Source organism: Typopeltis vanoorti, chromosome 3 (genome assembly GCF_054136105.1).
Source record: "Typopeltis vanoorti isolate ZY-2024b chromosome 3, IOZ_Tvanoo_1.0, whole genome shotgun sequence".
In the NCBI taxonomy this organism is placed as follows: domain Eukaryota; kingdom Metazoa; phylum Arthropoda; class Arachnida; order Uropygi; family Thelyphonidae; genus Typopeltis; species Typopeltis vanoorti.
This window is the reverse complement of record NC_143551.1, coordinates 62,841,746-62,863,665: the sequence shown is the minus strand read 5'-3', so window position 1 is coordinate 62,863,665 and position 21,920 is coordinate 62,841,746. Positions and strand designations below refer to the sequence as shown.

Sequence of the window (21,920 nt, the reverse complement as noted above, 5' to 3'; positions counted from 1 at the left end):
TCCATCAGTATAGGCAATGACATGGTTTATATTATTTAACTGATGTATAGTGTCAAGTGCTTTTCTTTTATTTTCATGCTGTGAATCTTTTTTGAACAAGGTTCTAGGAGATTTAAATTATCATTGTGTTTTTTGGAAGTATAGTGGAAAAGAATAGCTCTTTGCTTATTTCAATGGACAGGTGCTCTAAGTCTATCTGTTTTCTAATTTCATGATCATACTGTAAATTAGATGATCTCTTTAGTCTAGATTTTCATGTCCAGGCATTGAAAGTCCTGAGTTAGATGTGATCCTGTTGGCTCCTTATTCTGTTAGCAAATTTAACTGTGGAGAGTTTTTCCTGTCTTCTAGTTAAACTTTTAATTTCTGGATGAGATTGCACCTATAATAATTTCTGCTGCTCTTGATTGTACTCTGTCAAGTTTTTCTTTTGAACTAGTAGAAGCTGGAGCCCAGATTGATAAGGCATATTCCATAGTGGGTCGTATGAGTGCCATATATGTAGTTTTGAGTATCTTCGATTTTGTACCCCCACTTTGTTCCACAAAACCTTTTGATGATATTAAGCTTTTTAAGAGCTTTATTATATATATTTGTAATATGAGTTGTGAATCTCTGTTCAGTATCTAGGGTTAGACCTAAGTATTTTGGAGACTGTTTTTCCTATTTTGGTATTATATACAATATTTTGATTTGAGGGTTGTAAATGTGTCTGTTTTTTCTATCAGTGAAGAAGACAGTTTTGTTTTTTCTGGGTTTATCTGTAATTTAAGTTCCTTTGCCCATCTTTCTAAGCCTTTTATTGATTTATTTAGGACTTTTTCAGATTGTTGGGGATTACTGCTTGTGTGCCAGATTGCTATATCATCCACATAAGCATGCTATTTTTGTGTCATTTATTATGTGAGGATGAATATTGTTCATATAGATGAGAAATAGGAGTGGGCTTAGAACACAATCTTGTGGGACTCCAGCCCAAGTCCAATGCATGTTGGAATAAATTCCATTAACTTTTATTTTTCTTCCTTTCATGAAATCCAAATTAACGTGTTCCCCCTTATTCCAGTATCGTATGCAATTTTTATTAACTTTTGTCTCCAAAAGCAATCGAAGGCAGCTTTAGATCCAAGAAGATTGCTGTTGTCTTCTTTAGTGGATTTTCTTGAAAGCCATTTATGATTGATTGGCAAAGATAAAATAATTGATCTTCTGTACTGTGTTGAGACCTGTATGCAGTTTGGTAGAAGTTGATCTTGTTATTTTCTAAGAGCCAATTCATAAGTCTAGTATGTATTATTCTTTTGTTTAGTTTACAGAGAGTACCAGTCAAAGCTATTGGTCTGTAGCTTTTAGTCACTCGAGTTTTTGTTAGGTTTTAGTAAAGGTATAATGACTGATGTTTTCCAGATTTTTGGCAGTTTACCTGGGTGATATGCATTAACAATTGTAATAATACGTTTTGGTAGAAATAACTTGACTACTTGAGCCTTGGCTTTACTATTTATATTGCTATATGTAGTTGATATGATTTCTTTATATTTAACGTGTTTGGTTCGTAAGAGCATAGCTAGACCTCTGCCAGAATGATCAATACAATCAATACAAATACAATACCATACACAAATGCAAATTTATCAGGTTTCCACTGCTTGTTGTGTAAGATTTCAAACATTTGAAACAATATTTGATGTTTATTAATGTTATAGAACTTATGAACATTAGCTTTACCATAATAAAAGCCGCAGCTATGCAATTTCTTAGTGATAGTGGATGAAGTTAATGATAAAATTGTTGATATCATAAAATAACTAACAGACAGGGATCTTGAGAACACTAATCAACATGGATCAATGATCCATATCCATTAGTTTTCAATATTCAGCTACATCATTTCTTAAACGCTATATTCTACATTTCTTAAATGCTACATGAAAAGATAGAGATGAAACTCTCTATCTTTTCATGGCACATTTTCACTGATTGGTAGTAAAGTTAGAGAATTCCAGCTTCTTTCGTGAGTAACAAAAATATTACTTATAACAAAAGTTCATATTTGGTTGTTATTGATATTTCACTTTTTCTTTTCTTTTTTTTCTAAGTAGGATTAATATATCACATTTTCTTGAAATATATCTAGGGTTTGAAAATTTTCAAATTGCAAATTGCAAAGGTGGAACAAGCTAACATCACTCCTATCTCAGTATCTCCCATAATGCAAAACATCTCCTTGCGGATATGTATAATGTTATGCATTAAGAGAAGGGCCACTACCCAGACTAGCTTCGACCTTTATTGAGATCTCTTCTTGGGCCTGGCTCCTACTGAAGAGACCTCAATAAAGGTCGAAACCAGTCTGGGTAGTGGCCCTTCCCTTAATGCATAACATTATACATATCCGCAAGGAGATGTGTTTTGCATTATGGGAGATACTGAGTAGGAGTGATGTTAGCTTGCTCCACCTTTGCAACGAGTTGTCCGGTGTTGTACCACCTTACCCCAGTCCTGAAGATACTTTCAGGTGCAAACTTTGTTTGCTCACACTTGGATAAAGGATTAAACTAAATTTATTATTTTACTCTGTTTAACTATCAATATTGAGGCCAAATATGTCAACTACTTATATAGTAGTGTGTATGAGACATGAAAAGAACTCTAGTTGACAGGCTTAGGTGTTGGACAATATTCATAACTATTTTAATGGTATTACAACACTAAACAAAATACTAAATATAAAATGTTTATTAACTCACTTATATTTTGCTGGATTTCAAGCCAGCATCCTCAGAGAAAAACATGTTACAGTTTACATGAGATAATGAGTAAGTGAAACAATTCAAACTGGAATGGACAAAGATCTACAGTTGTCATTTGTTGTATAAAAGAAGTTATTACAGTTGTATAGGAGTTGTTCTTAAAATGACTGTTAGAATGACTCCCAAATTTTCAGCAGATTAATACAACCCTACTTGTCAAAGTTAGGAGAAGGCATCATAGCCATTGTCGAAAAATACTCTCTCTCTGATCCGTATCAACTTTTTGAATTGTCTTTTTTTGTTTCACTTACTCATTGTCTTGTGTAAAATGCAAGTTAAAATGCCAAAATATAAGCCAGTTAATAAACATATTTTATAATTTCGTATTCTGCTTAGTGTTGTAATACTATTATAATAGTTATGAATGGAAAAAAAAAAAAAACTTTTTTTACACTGTTTTACAGTGACATGACTATAAATAGTCATAAGTCAGTGATAAATAAATAAATAATTATTTATAATAATTTATAAATTATTAATATTATAAATAAATAAATTATTATTATTTATATATGACCATTTTCACACAGTTTCAGTTTAACACTTATAGCATGTCTCATATCACTTTGAAAATGTCAAACAATTTCTTTTATGATACTACTATAAACAAATTGTGAGGCTAAAAGCATTTGAAATTAACATTAAAACTCTCAATAAATTTGAGATAAAACCATTTAGGTGTGCAATAAATTTAGTTTAATCCTTGATCCAAGTGTAAGCAAACAAAGTTTGCACCTGAAGTATCTTCAGGACTGAGGCAACTCGTGATAAAGGTGGACCAAGCTCTCATCACTACTTGTCTTAGTATCTTCCATAATGCAAAGCACATCTCCTTTAACCAATTATATATTTTGGTTAAATATTAAAAAAAAAAAAAAAATTAATACTTTTTTCTCATCTTTCACTTTGAATATCCTCTGTTCAAGTTTTGTATATCCCATCATCGGGTACAAAATAAGCCTATGTCAAGGGAAGGGCCACTACCCAGACCGGTTTCGACCTTTATTGAGGTCTCGTCAGTGGGAGCCAGATCCAGAAGTGGTGATACTAAGGTGGAAGTCATATTTACCTATATGAGTTGCCAAAAGGTTTCTCACCTTATTATTAAATTAATCTGGAATTTAGAGAAAATGTTGGAAGTTTTTTTTCACTTGGTTAGACTATAATAAATTTAATTTAATCCTTTATCCAAGTGTAAGCAAACAAAGTTTGCACCTGAAGTATCTTCAGGACTTCAGGCGCAAACTTTGCTTACACTTGGATAAAGGATTAAACTAAATTTATTATAGTCTAACCAAGTGGAAAAAAAATTCCAACATTTAGGTGTGTAACCTCCTGAGGGTGCATGTCAGTAATTTGATAGTGATATAAAGAAATTATATATTTTGGTTAAATATTAAAAAAAACAAAACAAAAAGAATATCCTCTGTTAAAGTTTTGTATATCCCATCATTGGGTACAAAATAAGCCAATAACTGACAGCAGTAATTGGCTTATTTCTGTTTTACATTACAGTATAAAAAAATAAAATAAATATTACCGTGCTGAGTTTAGCTGATTATTTTGTGTTATGTTGAATTTTCTTTAAACATTTTTATGATACCAATCCTCTTATTGATTGCAAATGGTGATGTAATCATAATCAATAGAAAAGTTGTTCAAAACAATTCCAGATCATAGTCATACAACACATTAGGTTCCAGACCACTATCATATAGTGAATCACTGTTTTATTTATTTTTCACTTAACAATAGTTACTTATTGGTCACTTAATGGCTTAAAAACATTTTTAAGCAGTTATATATGTCCATAAATGATATAAGTAAAACACTTATTAATGTCAGATATGCAAATAAAAAATTTAGAATAATTTTTGCAATTGAAAAAGTTATTCTGAATAGCTTGGCTTAAGGGAACCACCAATCAGTTTGGGCATCAATCTACATCATTAAAAGTTTTCTCCATTTCAGCAATAAGATTGTGGCAGTTACAGATAACTGCAGTATTAACTAGTATAGTACTTTTTGCTTCATTAAGAACTTTATCTTTGTGACAAGTAGTGCAAGTAGTGCAAGGTAAGTTTAGCATGCAGACTATCTCAGTGTTCGATATACCATCATTGCGAAATTTAATGATTTTAATTTCAGAATATAATAATTATTATTATTTGTGACACCAACAAGGAGTCCGAAGACTCATCGCGGGACGACACCCACTGTACAACTCTCTGTCTCCACCACTACCAAACCGCTACTAACAAATCAACTACATCAGTGCCATCTACTGCACACAACCACCACAAGTATTTTTTGTCTGAAAATTGCATGTGTTCTGAAGGGCCAACTTGTATGCGGGACGAAAAACTCGAGTTTCCGGGAGAAAAAACCCTGCTACCTCCGTATGAGATCGGCTAACTCACCATCAATTGAAAAAGTCCATATAAAGATTCCTCCCTTCACGATGGGAATCAAACTCGTTTTTTTCCAATCGAAGGGAGCAATGTACCGTTGTTCTTCCAATTGAGCTACGGAGGCAATAAAATTCACTTCAGATGGGTTTGAATCCAGGTCTTTCCAACCGAAGAGCAGTTTTGTCATTTCATTTTCTCATGGCTGTTTCGTCCCCTGTATAATGTAAGAGATTTATGTGTCTCTTTTCACTGGAAGCAACAACACCCTTACTTTGAATTTTATCTGCCATTATTAACAACAATAAAATAAAATAAAGTTATAAACAGTTTATAATTCATAGTGAAACACCAAAACACAAACAGATGTAGTGAGCAATGACGTCTAAACAAACAGTGCACAAAAATTGCACATCAACTGATTCATGGGAGTGTCATTTTACTAAAACCATAATTGAAAATCATGGTATAGATGGATCACTGTAAAGCAAAGCATCTTAGGGCAGAGTATTACTGTATAATTTAGTTGGCCTAGTTCTAACTTCATTTGTAAATGATCAAGGAGGAGCCTTACTAATGGAATATACCATAAGAGAACCGAACACAGCATCAAAAGATCATATATTTTGCAGCACATTTCCAACTTTTTTTCAAATTGGAAAATCAAATGGACTTTTAAATAGAAATCCTGTATAAAGATATCAATTTTACTGCTAAATAATATACACCATATTAAACACAATATTCAATCACTGATAATAAGAATATAATATGTAAACCTAAAATAAAAAAATAAAATAAAAACTTGCCTGTTTTGGGTAAGCCCTCCCTAAATTTCTTGGAATATAATATCCATGACCTTGAAATTTCCAAACTTGTGCTAGATAACAATGACAAATTGCATTATTATTGCCTAAGCATAGTCATCTAGAGCAGCAATAGACAAACTCCATATTTTTTTTATTCCTACTTCATATTCAACTAATTTAAAACTAAATCAGTCCTAAACATCAGTAGATGGTCCATATACTGAATCATTATCTATATAGTCAAACCACATAACACAAGAATCCCAATCTATGTATACCTCTTTATTTTTACACACACACAAACAAATAATACTGACATTTTCAATTGCACTAATTTGCATAAAATCATTATAGATTATAATAAATTTTGTTTAATCCTTTATCCAAGTGTAAGCAAACAAAGTTTGCACCTGAAAATATCTTGAGGACTGAGGTAAGGTGGTACATCCCTTGGCAACTCGTAGCAAAGGTGGACCGAGCTCTCATCACTCCTTGTCTCAGTATCTCCCATAATGCAAAGCACATCTCCTTGCAGACATGTATACTGCTCTACATTAAGGGAAGGACCCCTACCCAGACCGGTTTTGACCTTAATTGGTCTCGTCAGTGGGAGGCAGACCCAAAGTGGTGATACTAAGGCAGAAGCAATGGAGAGGTCATATTTACCTATATGAGTTGCCAACTGGTGTACCACCTTATTATTAAATTACTCTGGATTTAGAGAAAGATGTTGGAAATTTATTTTGCACTTGGTTAGACTATAATAAATTTAATAAGTTTAATCCTTTATCCAAGTGTAAGCAAACAAAGGAGCAAACTTTGTTTGCTTACAATTGGATAAAGGATTAAACTAAATTTATTAGTCTAACCAAGTGCAAAATAAACTTGCATCATTATAGATCAGTTAACCTAACCAGAAATATAAAAATTATTTCATGCTATCTTAAAGCTTTCTAAGTTGACTGCTACTATATTCTATTACTGAGGGTCATTCTGCATATTTTCAAATTTGACAGTAAACTAAATGAGTAAGGATATTATTGCAGAGCAGTGCTTTTTATTTTGAGACAGTATGCAATTGTATGGAGTACTGGCACCTTTTATTAACAGTGGCATATGACTTAAGGACGACATTCAATTAGATTGTAGTATTTGGTCATTTTTCACACATTTTCCCCCTAGTATGTAAATAAGTTTAGTTATTTAATGAAATCTGCAATTTTCACTACATCCAGAGTTAAGATATTGTAATATAAAACTTTCTATAGTCGCAATTCTTCCTGCTAGCAAACAATGAGTACCAACACCTATCATTTTACAAAAAAAAAAGTAAAAAATAAATAAATAAAAATAAAATAAAATAAATAAATAAAATAAAATAAAAAATGCTGTTGTAGACAATAATAATAATAATAATAAAGTAATTCAAAATAACATTCTGTATAATGACCATTCATTATCACAACTGAACCTAGGACTACTTTCTGGCATAAAATATTGGTAGACGATTCTGTTTGCCCAATTGTGCCACTACTACAAATAATCTGAATGAAACCGAAATCAAAATGATCCTAACTACAATTTTATTAAATTCCATTAAGCCAAAGAGGAATTGTCATCATTTCGAACTGTTTTGTTAAATTTTGTCAATAAAATAGTCCAATTTTAAAAATCAGTCATGAATGTGAGATTAAAAATTACAGTACCCTAACATATGACATCAGTTACAGTACCATAACATATGAATATTACCAAATAAGTATCTGGTTAGCATGCTCTTATAAATGTCTACATACATTACAGTATTTAATACTTTCCAATGCCTTCTGCAAGTACTAAGATGAGGTCTGTAGCAAATGTATGGTATACAAAGAGATCTATTAAACAACTGTTCTTTGGTAAAACTCTGACTAGTGTCAAAATTTATACAGTGGTTTATAAAATGTCCACTCATCTTTAGATGATGTACTGTAGATAGATAACTTTTTTTAATCTAATTCTGTCATTACAGATAGACTGAATGAAATAATCCAAATTTTAATATAAATCTCAAATACCACTTTACATTAAATTTCACCTGGAAATAGAGAATTATTACTATCAGTCAAGTTATTTCACCCAAATTTTGTAAACTAAGAAGGTTCTGAATGAAATCAAAATCAAAAGTGAACCACATAGATAAATTCTTGCATACATTCTAAACAGCAAATTCCATTAACTTCCATTCAACCAAATTATTAAATATGAGATATTTAATCATGTCTCCACAGTTTGGTAATGCTAATAACTCAATTGCCTAAATAACTAACAATTTTTTGCTTTCAATTGCATAATTTTCAAAAATATGCAATTAGTACTCATAAAGAACAAATAGGAAAAAAAAACAACTTTTTTCCCCTTCTTGTTTGCTTTTGAAAGTTACATGTATAAATGCCAAGAACTGTCACTATGCACATTAAAAGAACTCATCTCAGTACACTGGAAATAAAGATAACTGCTGTAATCTTTCTTTCAATGTACTGAGATGAGTTGCCTATGAAAGCAAAATGATTCACTTTTATAGTGGTAAGGGTTATAATGGAATCATTACAGTGGATAAAAGAAATATTATTATTACATAGGCACCTCATGGAATCCTAAGACTCATTGTGGGAGACCCAAACTATCAACAAAATATCGATCATGCTGCTCCTTGAAACCATTAAAGTAAAAGCACTCATCTCCAAATCAGGTAACTCATTCCTTTCATTCACCGACTCTTCAAAAGAAAAATCCAGTCCTCATAACCTTGTTAACTACAACTTTTACCCAACTTCCAGGGATGACCTCCTGTTCTGTCTCCTCTAGCTAAGTACTAAAAAATTTCCTCCACATCAATAATATATAAAAATCCTTTAAATAACTTAAATGTTTCTATCATATCTTCCCCTTTTTCGCCTATCAACCAACTTTTGCAATTCACAAACTTTCAATCTATCCTCACAGGGAGCATTCCATAGACTATTCACCATCTTGGTCACCTGCCTCTGGATCCTCTCCATCACTTCCTCATCCCAAGAAACCAAGGTGACCATACCTGAGCACAATAATCCAGATGTAGTCGTATCAAGGCTTTATAAAAGGGAATGATAACTACCTTATCTCTGCTTGTTGGTGTGTTCTTCAATAACCAAGTAATCCTATGTAGCTACCTTGGCTACTTTAACAATATGTCCTCTAAACTTCAACTCTCTTGCTCTCTCTCTCTCTCTCTCTATTACTACTACTTCTCAAATCTCTGGCTTCATCAATTTTTTCCTAGGATACAGTTCCCTCATTGTGATACATAGCTTGTTATATTGTATCTCAAAATGTATAACTTTACACTTTTCCACATTAAATTGATGTTATTTTGTTTTACCATTATGTTTTACCAAAACTGTCAGCCTATTTAAACCATCTTGCAAGCTCTCTGGGGTACTTAAGGACCAAAGCTGTGCGGCCTTTAAAGGAATGTGGAGAACAGACCAGGGCTTCTGACCTAATGTCCAATCCTCACCTTCTCGTGGTGCACACTGTTAGGTATCTACCTGGATAATGAACAAATGAGGATGGGCTGGCAATTTGGGATTTAGCTGACCAAATTGTATTCTTATCAGCCTAAACCACAACATTAAATTATGGTACAACACGACTGAATTTCGTGCTGGCTGGGGCATCGCCCAGTTAAACAAGACCCCCACCCCCCGTTATTTTTGCCAAGGAACCACGGCAAACAGTAAAAAGTCAGCTACTGGAACAAATCCTGAAACACACCCAAACTCAACATCAGCAGAGTTCAAGATCGGTACTATCAACATAAATAGCCTGAATGACAAAGAAACGGAACTAACAGAAAAATTGAATAAGTACCAGATCGACATAATAAGGGTGACTGAAACAAAAAAGACAAAACTGGTGAGATCTATCTAAGAAATAAATAAAAAATGTTATATTAAAGGCAATAACAATCAGGAAAAAGGAGTAGCAGCTATAATATTCAACACTAAATATGAGGTTAATCTTCTTGAATGGCAGGCAATTTCAAGTAGAGTGATATGGGCAAATATCAGAATGGAGAACTGTACAATGAGACTTATTTGTGCCTATGGTCCTACAGAAGGTTCTGCTAAGGCAGAAGTGGAGGAATATTTTGAGGCTTTAGAGAAAGCAACTGATTAATCCTTGTTGGGATCTAAATAGGAGAGTAGGAAATGATTGTCAGATATACAAAAATATTTTGGGAAAATTTGGAGAAAAGAGCAACGCTAATAATAATGGCAAATACTTTTTGATTTCTGCTAAGGACATGGAATGGTTATTACCAACACCATGTTCCAACATAAAAATGTGCACAAATTCACATGGAGAGAAGATGCAAGGAATAAGAAAAATCTCATTGACTATGTTATTGTTGATAGTGATGTTTTCTCCCTGGTGCAGGACACTAGGTGTACAGAGGATTTGAAATTGGAATCGATCACGATTTGGTCTCAAGCAGAATAAAATTGAATTTCATATTGAAAAGACGAATGTGTAAGAAAGTTTTAAAATGAATAAAAGTTGAGCAGCTCTCAGATGAACTGTAAACTGAAATATACAAACATTATTCAAGAAAAAATGAAAGAGTTTGAGAACAGGAATCAAACCTTGGAGATTCAGTGGCAAGCTCAGAAGAAAACACTGATTACTTTTGCAAAGCAGTCACTCAGTAGCTCAACTCATCTGACTCTGTCAACTCTCTACCATCAGTAATCATTCGAGTTAACCTCCCATACTCAGTCTTCCTCCTACTTGCCACATAACAAAAGAACTCATGGATTTCCAATGGCCTGTTGAACTAATTTCTTTTCATAATCTGATTTTACCTTCCTTACCATGCTGGTCACCTCTTACTTGACCTTTGTACTGCTTATAAGCTTTGTAATATTTCTCCTTATATACCCTCCACAGCCTTTTTTTTTTTTTTTTTTTTTTTTTTTATATGCAGCTCATGTTTTAATGATACTACTCATCCATCTAACTCCTACTTGAGTTAGATGGATGAGTAGTATCATTAAAAAAAGCCAGAAAAAGTCTGAAACGAGGGAAGGCAGCTGGAGTAGATGATATTTGACCAGAAATGCTCAAGTATGGAGGTATAAAAGTCTTTCGGTGACTGCACTACATAGTTCAGAGGGCCTGGACAGAGGAACGAATTCCAGATGATTGGAGTAGAGCTCTCATATTACCCATATATAAAAAGGGAAATAAAATTGAATGTCAGAATTACAGATGTATTTCTGTACTGAGTGTTCCTGGTAAGATTTAAACCAGTATACTTGAGAAATGGTTGAGAAGAATTGTGGAAGAGAAGCTTAGTGAAGAACAAGCTGGATTCTGGCCAAATAAAGGCTGTCAGGATCACATTTTCACTTTACAACAAATAGCTGAGAAATCATTGGAATATAACAAAGATCTGTATTTAAGTTTTGTAGATCTGGAAAAAGCATATGACAAGGTGCCAAGAGAGAAGCTATTCAAAACTCTACAGTTGTATGGTGTCAGTGGGGCATTATATCAATCAATACTTAGTCTTTATTTGAGTTGTAAGTCAGCAGTTAGATTTGAAGGAAGTACAGGAAGATGGTTTAATGTTAAATCTGGTGTCAGAGTCCCCTCTATTATTCATTATCTATATTATATGGATCACATTATGAAAGAAAGTGTTATTAAACCTGATATCAAAATTGGAGATATTAAGCTCGGTTCTTTGCTTTATGCAATGATGTTATACTTCTAAATAAATCCGCTATAAGTCCGCAAGATTCCCTGAGTAAATTGAATAACTGTTGTAATTGACATGGTATGATGGTCAGTAATAACAAGACAAAGACAATGAAAATAGGCAGAAGTGTTGAAAATATCAACTGCATTGTGAATGGAGAACCTATAGAACAAGTAAAACATTTCAGCTACTTAGGCACGATTTTTAGTGAAGATGGTAAATTAAATATGAAAATAGTCACAGAATCAATAAAGCTGGTATGGTAGGAAGTAAACTGTAAATGAATAAGAGAGAAATTAGTCAAAACACTAAATTAGCTGTATACAAGACAGTGTTCAAACCAATTTAACTTATGGATCTGAGATCAGAAGATTTGGTTCAGAAGCAAAACACTTGACCACAGACTAGAGACAGCAGATATGAATGTCCTGAGAAAGATTACAGGCATGAGCAGATGGCATCAATGGCAATATCATATTAAAAATGAGGATATTAGGAAAGAAGTTAACATTGTGAGCATTCAGGAATGTGTTAGCAGAGCTAATCTCAGGTGGTATGGTCACTTAAACAGAATGGGAGAGGAAAGATTAGCAAAACAAGTGTTCTCTGCCAGGTTGGCAGGAAAAAGATCCAGAGGAATACCAAGATATAGGTGGATTGATACAATAAAAAGTGCCTTAGAAGACAGAAATATAAGATCTAACAATGTTGGAGCCTTGACAGGTAACAGACTGATTTGAAGGAAAATTGTAGATAGGAAGTTAGTAATGATATAAATTTTTCATGAATGATGAAAAAGAATCAGAGACAATGATTTGATTAAAGGTTAGGTTATTCTACTGGCCTGACGTCTAGTGAAAATAAAAATTACAATAAATAAATGAAATAAAAAAAATTAACTACATCAAAGCTGTATTCCAGCGGTGGCCAACTATGCATTTTTTCAGAGCCAAAATAATTCCTGTAAGACTTAGAAGAGCTGCAACATTTGACCGATACGATGGTAAGGGAGTAAGTGAGTGTGCAGATTGCGAGGTTCTAACAAGCTTGTAAGAACTGCTTTGACTAATTACAAGGGTGGTCTGAAAAGATCTCAGCCTAACAATGAAAAAACAAATTTATAATTTCAAAATTATTTTTATTTTTCAACATAATCTCCCTTAAGACTAATACATTTATTCCAGCAATGCTCCAATGCCATTATCCAGTCCCTGTAGTGGTTCTCAGTAAGATGTGCAAAATACCCCTGCTGATGGAACCGACTTTGTCTTCTTTGACGCAGAATAACCGGCTCCTGTCCACTGTTTTGACTGTTGTTTGGATTCTGATATTAATGGTGAATCCAGGTCTCATCCATAGTAATAAATCGATGCACAAAATCAGTTTTATTCTTGTTAAAACACTCCAAGCACTGTTCAGAGATTGTCATGTGAGTGTGTTTATGATCTGCTGTGAGCAAGCGCGGTACCTATCTTGCGCAAAGCTTTTTCACATTTGCAATTCTTCATGCAAAATATATCCTACATGTTCTTTTGAAATGCCTATAATCCCAGCAATTTCATGCACTTTGACTCGCCGGTCATCCAATACTATATCTTGCACTTGATCAATGATTTCTGGCGTTGTTACACTTTTTTGGATGTCTTTCACGTGGATCATCTTCAAGGCTGGTATGGCCATGTTTAAACTCGACAGCCCATTTCTTAATTGTCGAAAACAAAGAAGAGTGCCCATAAATTTTTATGAACTTCGAATGAATTTCTTTTGGCGTTAAGCCTTCTTTTACAAAGAATTTTATAACAGTAAAATACTCTATTTTATCCATATACAGACAGCTGTATAAAACAAACTACTTGATAGAATGACTTGCAATTTCACATGGATGCTTATGACAGATGTACTAACTTAGAAAAAATAATCTTGCTGATAGTCTTGTCATCTATGATTGAGGCCGAAAACTTTTCAGACCACCCTCACACACACTTAATTTTAAGGAGCTTACTAAGAAAATGGATACAAGGAAGGCCTCTACTAAATGGTACAGGACTAAGTGAGCGTACGCATGGCGAGGTTATAACATGCTTGTAAGAACTGCTTTGACTAATTATATACCTAATTTTAAGGAGTTTACTAAGAAAATGGATACAAGGAAGGCCTCTACTAGTAAATAAGTAACTAAAATTATTGTGTTTCAACTTTAAAATTATTCTAATTGTTCAAAGTAAACTTCATTTAATGTGTTTTGAATTCAACTTTTTTATTGCAGTAATTTTTATTAACTCTGTTTCTCTCTCTCTCTCTCTTCTCTCTCTTTTTTTTATTTTTTATTTTGTTCCTTTTTTTTGTTGTCTGCTCTTCTCTTTTTGTTTATTTTTTCCTGGTAGATCGTGAAGAGCTGCATGATGTGTGGGCTCGAGCCGCATGTGGCTCGCAAGCCATGTTATGACCACCCCTGCTATATTCTATTTAAGACATCAGAGAAACATTCTTTCATGTAGATAGTTTGCAATAGTAAAATGATGTCTGCAAAGGTTGGTCGATTAGTAGAGCCTCTGCTACTAATGGCTCAGCAAAAATTTAAGCAAGTTTGAGCATGGTTAGTAGTCGGAAGTAATCATTCGATGCTGTTGGCACACTCTCCCTCGATGAGTCTTTGGACTCCCTGGAGGTGTCACATAATAATAATAATAATAGTAATTTAACATGACAATTGTTATATTAGATTTAGGATCCTGGATTACCTATGGTCCTATTTATAATTAACTCTTAGGAAAAAAGGTTAAGTGGGTAGAATATGTGCTTTCCATATGCTTGGGATTTTTAGACCATCATTATTGTTAAGATTAGAGTGACTAATAAGAATCTCACAGGCCTCCTTAAATTTATATATATAAATATAGGAGAAACAGGATGCACAATTCCTATCAAAAAATGGAACATAGACAACACATTAAATATAATAGCTATGATCAAGCTGGTCTTTCTGATCATGTCCAGAACACTACATAGAACTGACTGGAAAAGCACCTGTTGTTTACATCACACCAAAACATGGCATGAACGTAAATTTAAGGAAGCCTGTGAGATTCTTATCAATCACCTTAATCTTAACAATAATAATATGGTCTAAAAATCCCAAGCATATGAAAGGCACATATTCTACCCACTTAACCTTTCTCTCTAAGAATTAATTATAAATAGGACCATAGGTAATCCAGGATCCTAAATCTAATATAACAATTGTCATGTTAAATTAGGACATCATTTTACGGTAACAAAACTATCTACATGAAAGAATGTTTTTCTGATGTTGTCTTAAATAGAATATTGCTTGGATGTAGTTAATTTATTTTCTTTCATTTATTTATTGTAATTTTTTTTATTTTCACTAGAAGTCAGGCCAGTAGAATAAACATTGATCAAAGCACTGTCTCTTCAGCATACTATGCGAAATGCAATTTAGCTTGTCTCTGTATATATATGTATGTGTATACTCCAGATGATGACCTTAATATGAAGGTCAAAACGTCGGGAAATTAAAATAATTATTCATAACACAGTTGTAGAGTCTATAATTTGTGTAGAATGAATGCTGTAACATGCCTACTGATACTTGTGATTAAACTATCATTCCAGTCATTTCAATTTATAGATATTAGCAGCTATTGGACAATGTTTTTTTTTTTGTCAGTTTTTTTACTTATGTTTACCTAACAGCATCTCCTAAAGATGCTGTTAGCCATATAGACAGCAAAACGTGTTGAGGAAATACATCTAGTATAAATGAAAAATGTATACAAGTTAAAAACTGATTATTTATTATTTAAGAATTACTGTTGCTAAAACTTGGGATTGAACCAGGAATCTTTAAAAGCTTCAGTCTAATGCTCTCCAAAATTAGCTATTTCAGTTATTATTAGTATTATTTTAGGCATCTCCATGGAATCCAGAGACTCATTGTGGCAAACTCTAATTAACCATTATACACACATCCTATCACACCTCTCGTTGAATCCATTTGCCATCGTCAGGGAACTCGCAACCAATTCTGGCAATCCATTCCACTCATTCACCACTCTCCATGAAAACTAATTTGGTCCACACCCCCTGCTAACTACACTTTGACATAACTTCCATGGATGGTCCTTACTTCTCTATTTCTCATATACTGAAAAATTTCATATCTACATCACCTTTATCAACTATTGCTCTCCCCAGTTTTGCATCAATTTTATAAAACCTCTTTAGTATCTTAAAAGTTTCTATCATGTCTTTCTTTTCTGCCTATCAACTAAATTTTGTAACCCACACCTTCAACAGGGGTGGTCCACAAACCTGTCACCATCTTGGTCACTCGTTTCTGAATCTTTTCAACCACCTCTTGGTCCACAAGAAACCCGGGTAACCAAATCTGTGTGCAGTAGTCAAGATGTGGCCGAATCATAGCCTTATAAAGAAGTGACAGCAGAATTGATGAGACACGCTCTCTCTCCAATTGGGGAGAGTCACCATGCAATCTTGTTCTGGGAAGTTGCCATATATGTGGAGTTCTCTGTCAAGAAGGAGTTTAAGTGCAACTATAAGGCTGGTGATTATGAGAGATTCAGTAGTTTTCTTGGAATAGTGCCATGACTTGAGAAACTACAAGGAAAGAATGTCAGTGGTGCATGGCATAACTTCCTTATCTTGACTTGTTAGTATGTTTTTCAACATCCAAGTAATTCATTGAGTTATTTTATCAACTTTTGCAATATGCCCTATGAACTTTGTCCACCATTATCCCCAAGTACCTAGCCTCATCAATTTCCTGCAAACCAATACCATCAGTATGATATGCCATACGCAACCTTACATTTTGCAACATTAAATTGGCAATCATTATCCTCTGTATACAATGCCAATTTATTTAAATCATCCTGCAGGACATCTACATCACCTTTATCAACTATTGCTCTCCCCAGATTTGTATCATCATCAAACAACAGAATATCCCCCTCTTAAATCTTTCCCTATGTCATTGATATACAAATTAAAGAGTAGTGGGCATAGTACTGAACCCTGAGATACTACACTAGTCACCATCATTCTCCTAGATTCCACTCCACCATATACTACTCTCTGGTATCTGTTGTCAGCCAACCCCTAGCCTCATATCCATTCCCATTTGCTCCAGCTTTTGTAATAATTTTCCAGTGATATTCTGTCAAATGCCTTTACAAAGTCCAGCAGTATCATGGTATAGCCATTACCTTTATCCAATTCTGCTGTCACTTCATTATAAAATGTGAATAAGTTACTAAGACAGGACATACCCTTTAAAAAGCCATGCTGCCCACTATAGAGTATTGCATCCTTAGCCACTCACTGTTGTATTTTATCTTTCACCAACTTTTCCAATACTTTAACAACCACTCCTGATATATTAATGGGTCTGTAGTTTGCTAGTCTGTCTCAGAGCCATTGTTATGCGATATACTAATTTACCCTCTTTCTATTCACTTGGAAAGAGGGTAAATAAACTACATGAACATGCAAGAGAATGCCAATTCTCTTGCATGTTCATGTAGTACATGGGCTGATATGCCATCCAGTCCCACTGTTGTGTCTCCCATTCATATTTTTTAACATGCTGAACACTTTCTATTCATCTACCTCAATTTTAATATTTGTCTCTATAACATCGGCACCTGTAAAATCTCTGCCTGGATGAGCCACCTTTGCAAAATGATCACACTCAGCAACTCAACTATTTCTTTTGGCTCAGTCACCTTCCTACCATGAGTTACTTCCATTCCATACTATCTCTTTTGTCCCAGTTTCTTGCACTTTAATGCTTTTTCTATCCACTCTTTCCTTCATTCTCCATCCTTCTGTACCACACGTCAGTCACACTAAATCCCACACGTTGATATCCATCAACATCGATGTCTTGGTTGCATTTTCTTGTACATAGTGCTATGAACAGAAATGCCATTTCCACAAGATGAAACTGATATCTCAAAAATTATTAAAAATATGCATGAAAAGAGCTATTTGTAGCAATCACACTAATTAATTTTTATCTCATAAAATAATTTATAATATAAGCATGACAAGAGTATTTTAATTAACTATCTCTTACCTGAGATATACATTTCTCTGATTATTTTGCTGTAAAACTTCATTTGGTGTACTGTAATTTAGACCAACAGGTTTTCCATAATCCTCTAAGGATGACTGTGGGTGTTTGTTTACAAGCATTTTAGTTTTATTAGCTTGATCTGATGATAAAATCTAAGATCAAAAGATATGGATAATACATGCATGTTAATTATATATATATATATATATATATTACTAAAAAATTCCACTGCTTCTGATTGCACTTCTCATAGGGTACTGAAACAGCAAAGTAGAAAATGAATAACATACATGCAAAAATATTTTGGGAAAACTGGAGAAAAGTGCAAAGTTAATAATAATGATAATAAGTATCTGTGAGACTGTATAATCTCAGAGAATGGTTAAGTACCTGTGAGATAGGATGTTATATTCAGACAACAGTGATCAGGGAAAGGAAAGAGTAGCAATAGCATTCAACGCTGAACATGAAGATAAACATCTTGATTGGAAGGCTGTTTCAAATAGAGTTTTGTGGGCAGACTTCAAAATGAGGAAATGGATAATGAAACATATTTGTTTCTATTGTCTTACAGAAGGTTCTTTTAAGGAAGAACTGAACGAATTTCTTGAGTCATTAGAATAGGCAGATGACAAAGAAAATGGAAAAAGTGGTTCTTGTTGGAGATCTAAACAGCAGAGTAGGAAATGAATCCTACCAGCATATAGTGATGTTTTGGGAAAATTTGGAGAAAAAAGTAAACCTAATAATAATGGTAAATATCTGCTGGACTTCTCTCAGGACATGGTCTAGTAATTACTAACACCACGTTTCAACATAAAGATGTGCACAAGTTCAGATCGAAAGAAGACCCAAGAAATAAGAAAAGGCTCATTTACTGTGTTAATGTTAATAGTAGTATCTTCATGCTGCTTCAGGATAAGAGCATACAGAGGATTTGAAACTGGAAGTGACAACACTTAGTTCTAAGCAAGATAAAACTGAATATCACATTGAAAAGAACAGCATGTAAAAAAAGTTTAAAAAAATTAAAGTTAAGCGGCTTTTACAGGTAAACTGTAAAACATTAACTAAATAAACTTATTGAAGAAAGAAGGAAAGTTTGAAAACCAAAACTAGGAGTCTCATTGGCAAATTCTGAAGAAAACACTGATTGATTCAGCTAGGGAGACATGTGATGAGTTGTATACAAAGATAGAAAAATAAGAATGCACACTGAAAATTTCTAGCAAATAAGTCAGCAGATGCCCTAAAAGAATACAGAGAAAAAAATGTAAGAGAAAACTGTTGATAGATGATTATTATTAATAATGGAAACTTAATCATGTAGTGCTGTCATAGTAGCCTGAACACTCCATGAGGGTACATATCAGGAAACTGATGATGATGACCTGTGAGATTTCTGTTCAGGACATGGAGTAGTCATTATCAACACCATGTTCCAGCATAAATTAAGAAATGTATCTTCATGCAGGTTTAGGACAATGGTATATAAGGGACTGGAAATAAGAAGTGATCACCATTTAGTTTTCATGGGGATAAAACTTAATATCATGCTGAAAAGAAAGTTTTAAAAATTATTAAAGTTGAGAAACTTTTAGAGATGAACTATATACACTTAAATATATAAATATTATTGCATAAAAAAAATGAAAGAGTATGAAAACAATGAAACCTTGGATATTTCATTGGAATAATCATTGGCAGATTCTGAAAATAACATCCAATGATTCAGCCAGAGAAGCCACTATAATTATATGGTCTAAAGAGGACATTATATAGATCGATATGTATTACATACTTCAGTTGTAAACCAGCAGTTAGAACTGAAGGAGGTACAAGAAGATAGTCTGATGAATAATCCAGTGAGCTAAGAGTGCACTATTCCACTATTATTCATTATCTATGTGGATTGCATTATGAAAGAAAGTAGCATTAAGCCTGATATCAAAATTGGAGATATTCAACTCAGCTCTTTATACAGATTACGAAATCCTGAATTATGGTACAAATCTGCAGGATTCCTTAACAAATTTGGTGTGAAAATGAGAAATAAAAAGATAAAGACTATGAAAATAAGTAGGAACACTGAAGACATCAGCTGCATCCTGAATGGGAAACCTATAGAACAAGTAAAACATTTCAGCTATTTTGACACAATGTTTAGTAGTTGGTATGGTAGGGATTCAAATTTAGAGTAGATCCCCAGTTTTATGACCTATATGCTTTTATTACTGATAAAAATGTTCTGTTATGGCTGTATGAATTGCCAGAAAACAGATGAGAAGTGACTGGGATGCACATCCTTTAAAGGCAGGTGACTGGAACCACAGCAAAACTGAGAATAAAACATTTTAACTAGTATGATTGGTTTCTAATAACCAAATAAGCATGCTTTATTTATATGCAATAATTAATTTTCATCACATAACAGCTATATAGCATCGCTGCACCCAAAACACTTCACAGGACAGAGAGAATTAAGTCGACAATATGCAGTTTAAGTGCAACTTGTAATTGGTCCTACTCTTTCTTTATTGTCAATTTAATTTAAAATTACAGTACAGTATGCATATATGCCATCAAAAATGTCTGGAAAGAGGAAAAATGAATTTGAAAATACAGAATCCATAAAGAAACAGAAAGCAATAACATTAGAAGATTAAACATGAAATTTTAGGACTTTACCTATCTGAAATGAAGGTAATGAAACTTTCCTTCAGTTTTCAGTTGCCTCATTACATAAGCTCTATATTAAAGAATACAAAAAATACAACAAACTTTTTTCTACAGTTCACACTGTATTTCCAGGTATGTATCCATAATTCATTACACAGAGCTTATGGGAAATTAGTATTTAATTTAAATGGTTTCTAGGAACTAATTAGGTGTAAAAGCAGGGTCTACTGTATATGGAATAAGAGAGAAATTAGTCAAAGCACTAAAATTTCTGTACACAAGACAGTGTTCAAAACAATTTTAATTATGAATCTGAGAGTTAGTTTAGACAAAAAAAAACAGTTAATATGAAAGACTAGAGAACACATATGACCACCTAAAAAGAATGGAGAGGAAAAGTTAGTAAAACAGGCATTTGCTGGCAGGGTAGTGGGAAAAAGACCTAAAGGAAAATCAAGCTTTATTAAGTGGATTCATGTAGTAAGAAGTGTTTTAGAAGACTAAAATATAAGATCAGATAATACTGAATGCTGGCAAATAACAGACTTATTTGGAAGAATTTGTAGACAGGAAGTCATGTAGCCTTTTCATGCAGTACCATCATAGTAATCTGAAAACCTGTTGAGTAGATAATCTAACAGGAATTAGATTATCTACTATTGCAGCTGCTGATGAGATGGCTAATGAAGCTTGCCAGCAAGGTAACTTGGACCAAATTAAAGATTAATTAAAAATCACACCCAGCAGCAGAGATTAGAAGAAAACAGTTCCAAAGCTAAAGAAACTAAATTATTATCATCATCATCAATTTCCTGATATATACCCCTAAAGGGGTGTTCAGGATACTATGACAGCACTACTTGTAATGGGACAATTCATAAACCAGTGGAAGTCAGTCTCATCTCTCCCTGTTTTTCAGAAAGGGATAATAAGACTTAAGTTTCAAATTAGAGGCTAAGTTTTGTGGCTTTGGAGTAGTAGTTAGTTAAGCTGTTAGATAGGTTTGTGAAGATTAGGATCCAGAAGTAGATTGATAAAAAGGATGGTCAGCATGTGTTTGTTAAAGAGAATTCATACTTTTCCAATCTACTTACACACAATAATAGACAGCTATGCAGAGTACAATCAAAATATTATAAACACTCCTGCTATTACACAATTGGTCAGTCCACCCAACCAGGTGGCACTTTTATCATCATGAAAATCAGAATGTGTAATATATGGAGATATGGGAAGTATACATATTTATTAATTTCCTTTCCACAATTTTCCTCCAAATTAGCCTATTACTTACAAGCACCCCAA

The 21,920-nt window shown here is 33.5% G+C and overlaps 1 protein-coding gene across 3 annotated transcripts in view; it reads right to left on the bottom strand.

Moving 5' to 3' along the window:
• LOC150108202 (telomerase reverse transcriptase-like) overlaps positions 1-21,920 on the bottom strand; it is a 432,232-nt gene that overhangs the window by 351,591 nt on the left and 58,721 nt on the right. For all 3 annotated transcript variants that reach the window (XM_090390650.1, XM_090390651.1, XM_090390652.1), the window contains exons 8-9: positions 17,937-18,088; positions 6,031-6,101 (exon numbers count right to left, since the gene is read on the bottom strand). In XM_090390650.1, coding sequence (XP_090246776.1) covers positions 6,031-6,101; positions 17,937-18,088 — 223 coding nt within the window. The remainder of the gene's footprint in view (positions 1-6,030; positions 6,102-17,936; positions 18,089-21,920) is intronic.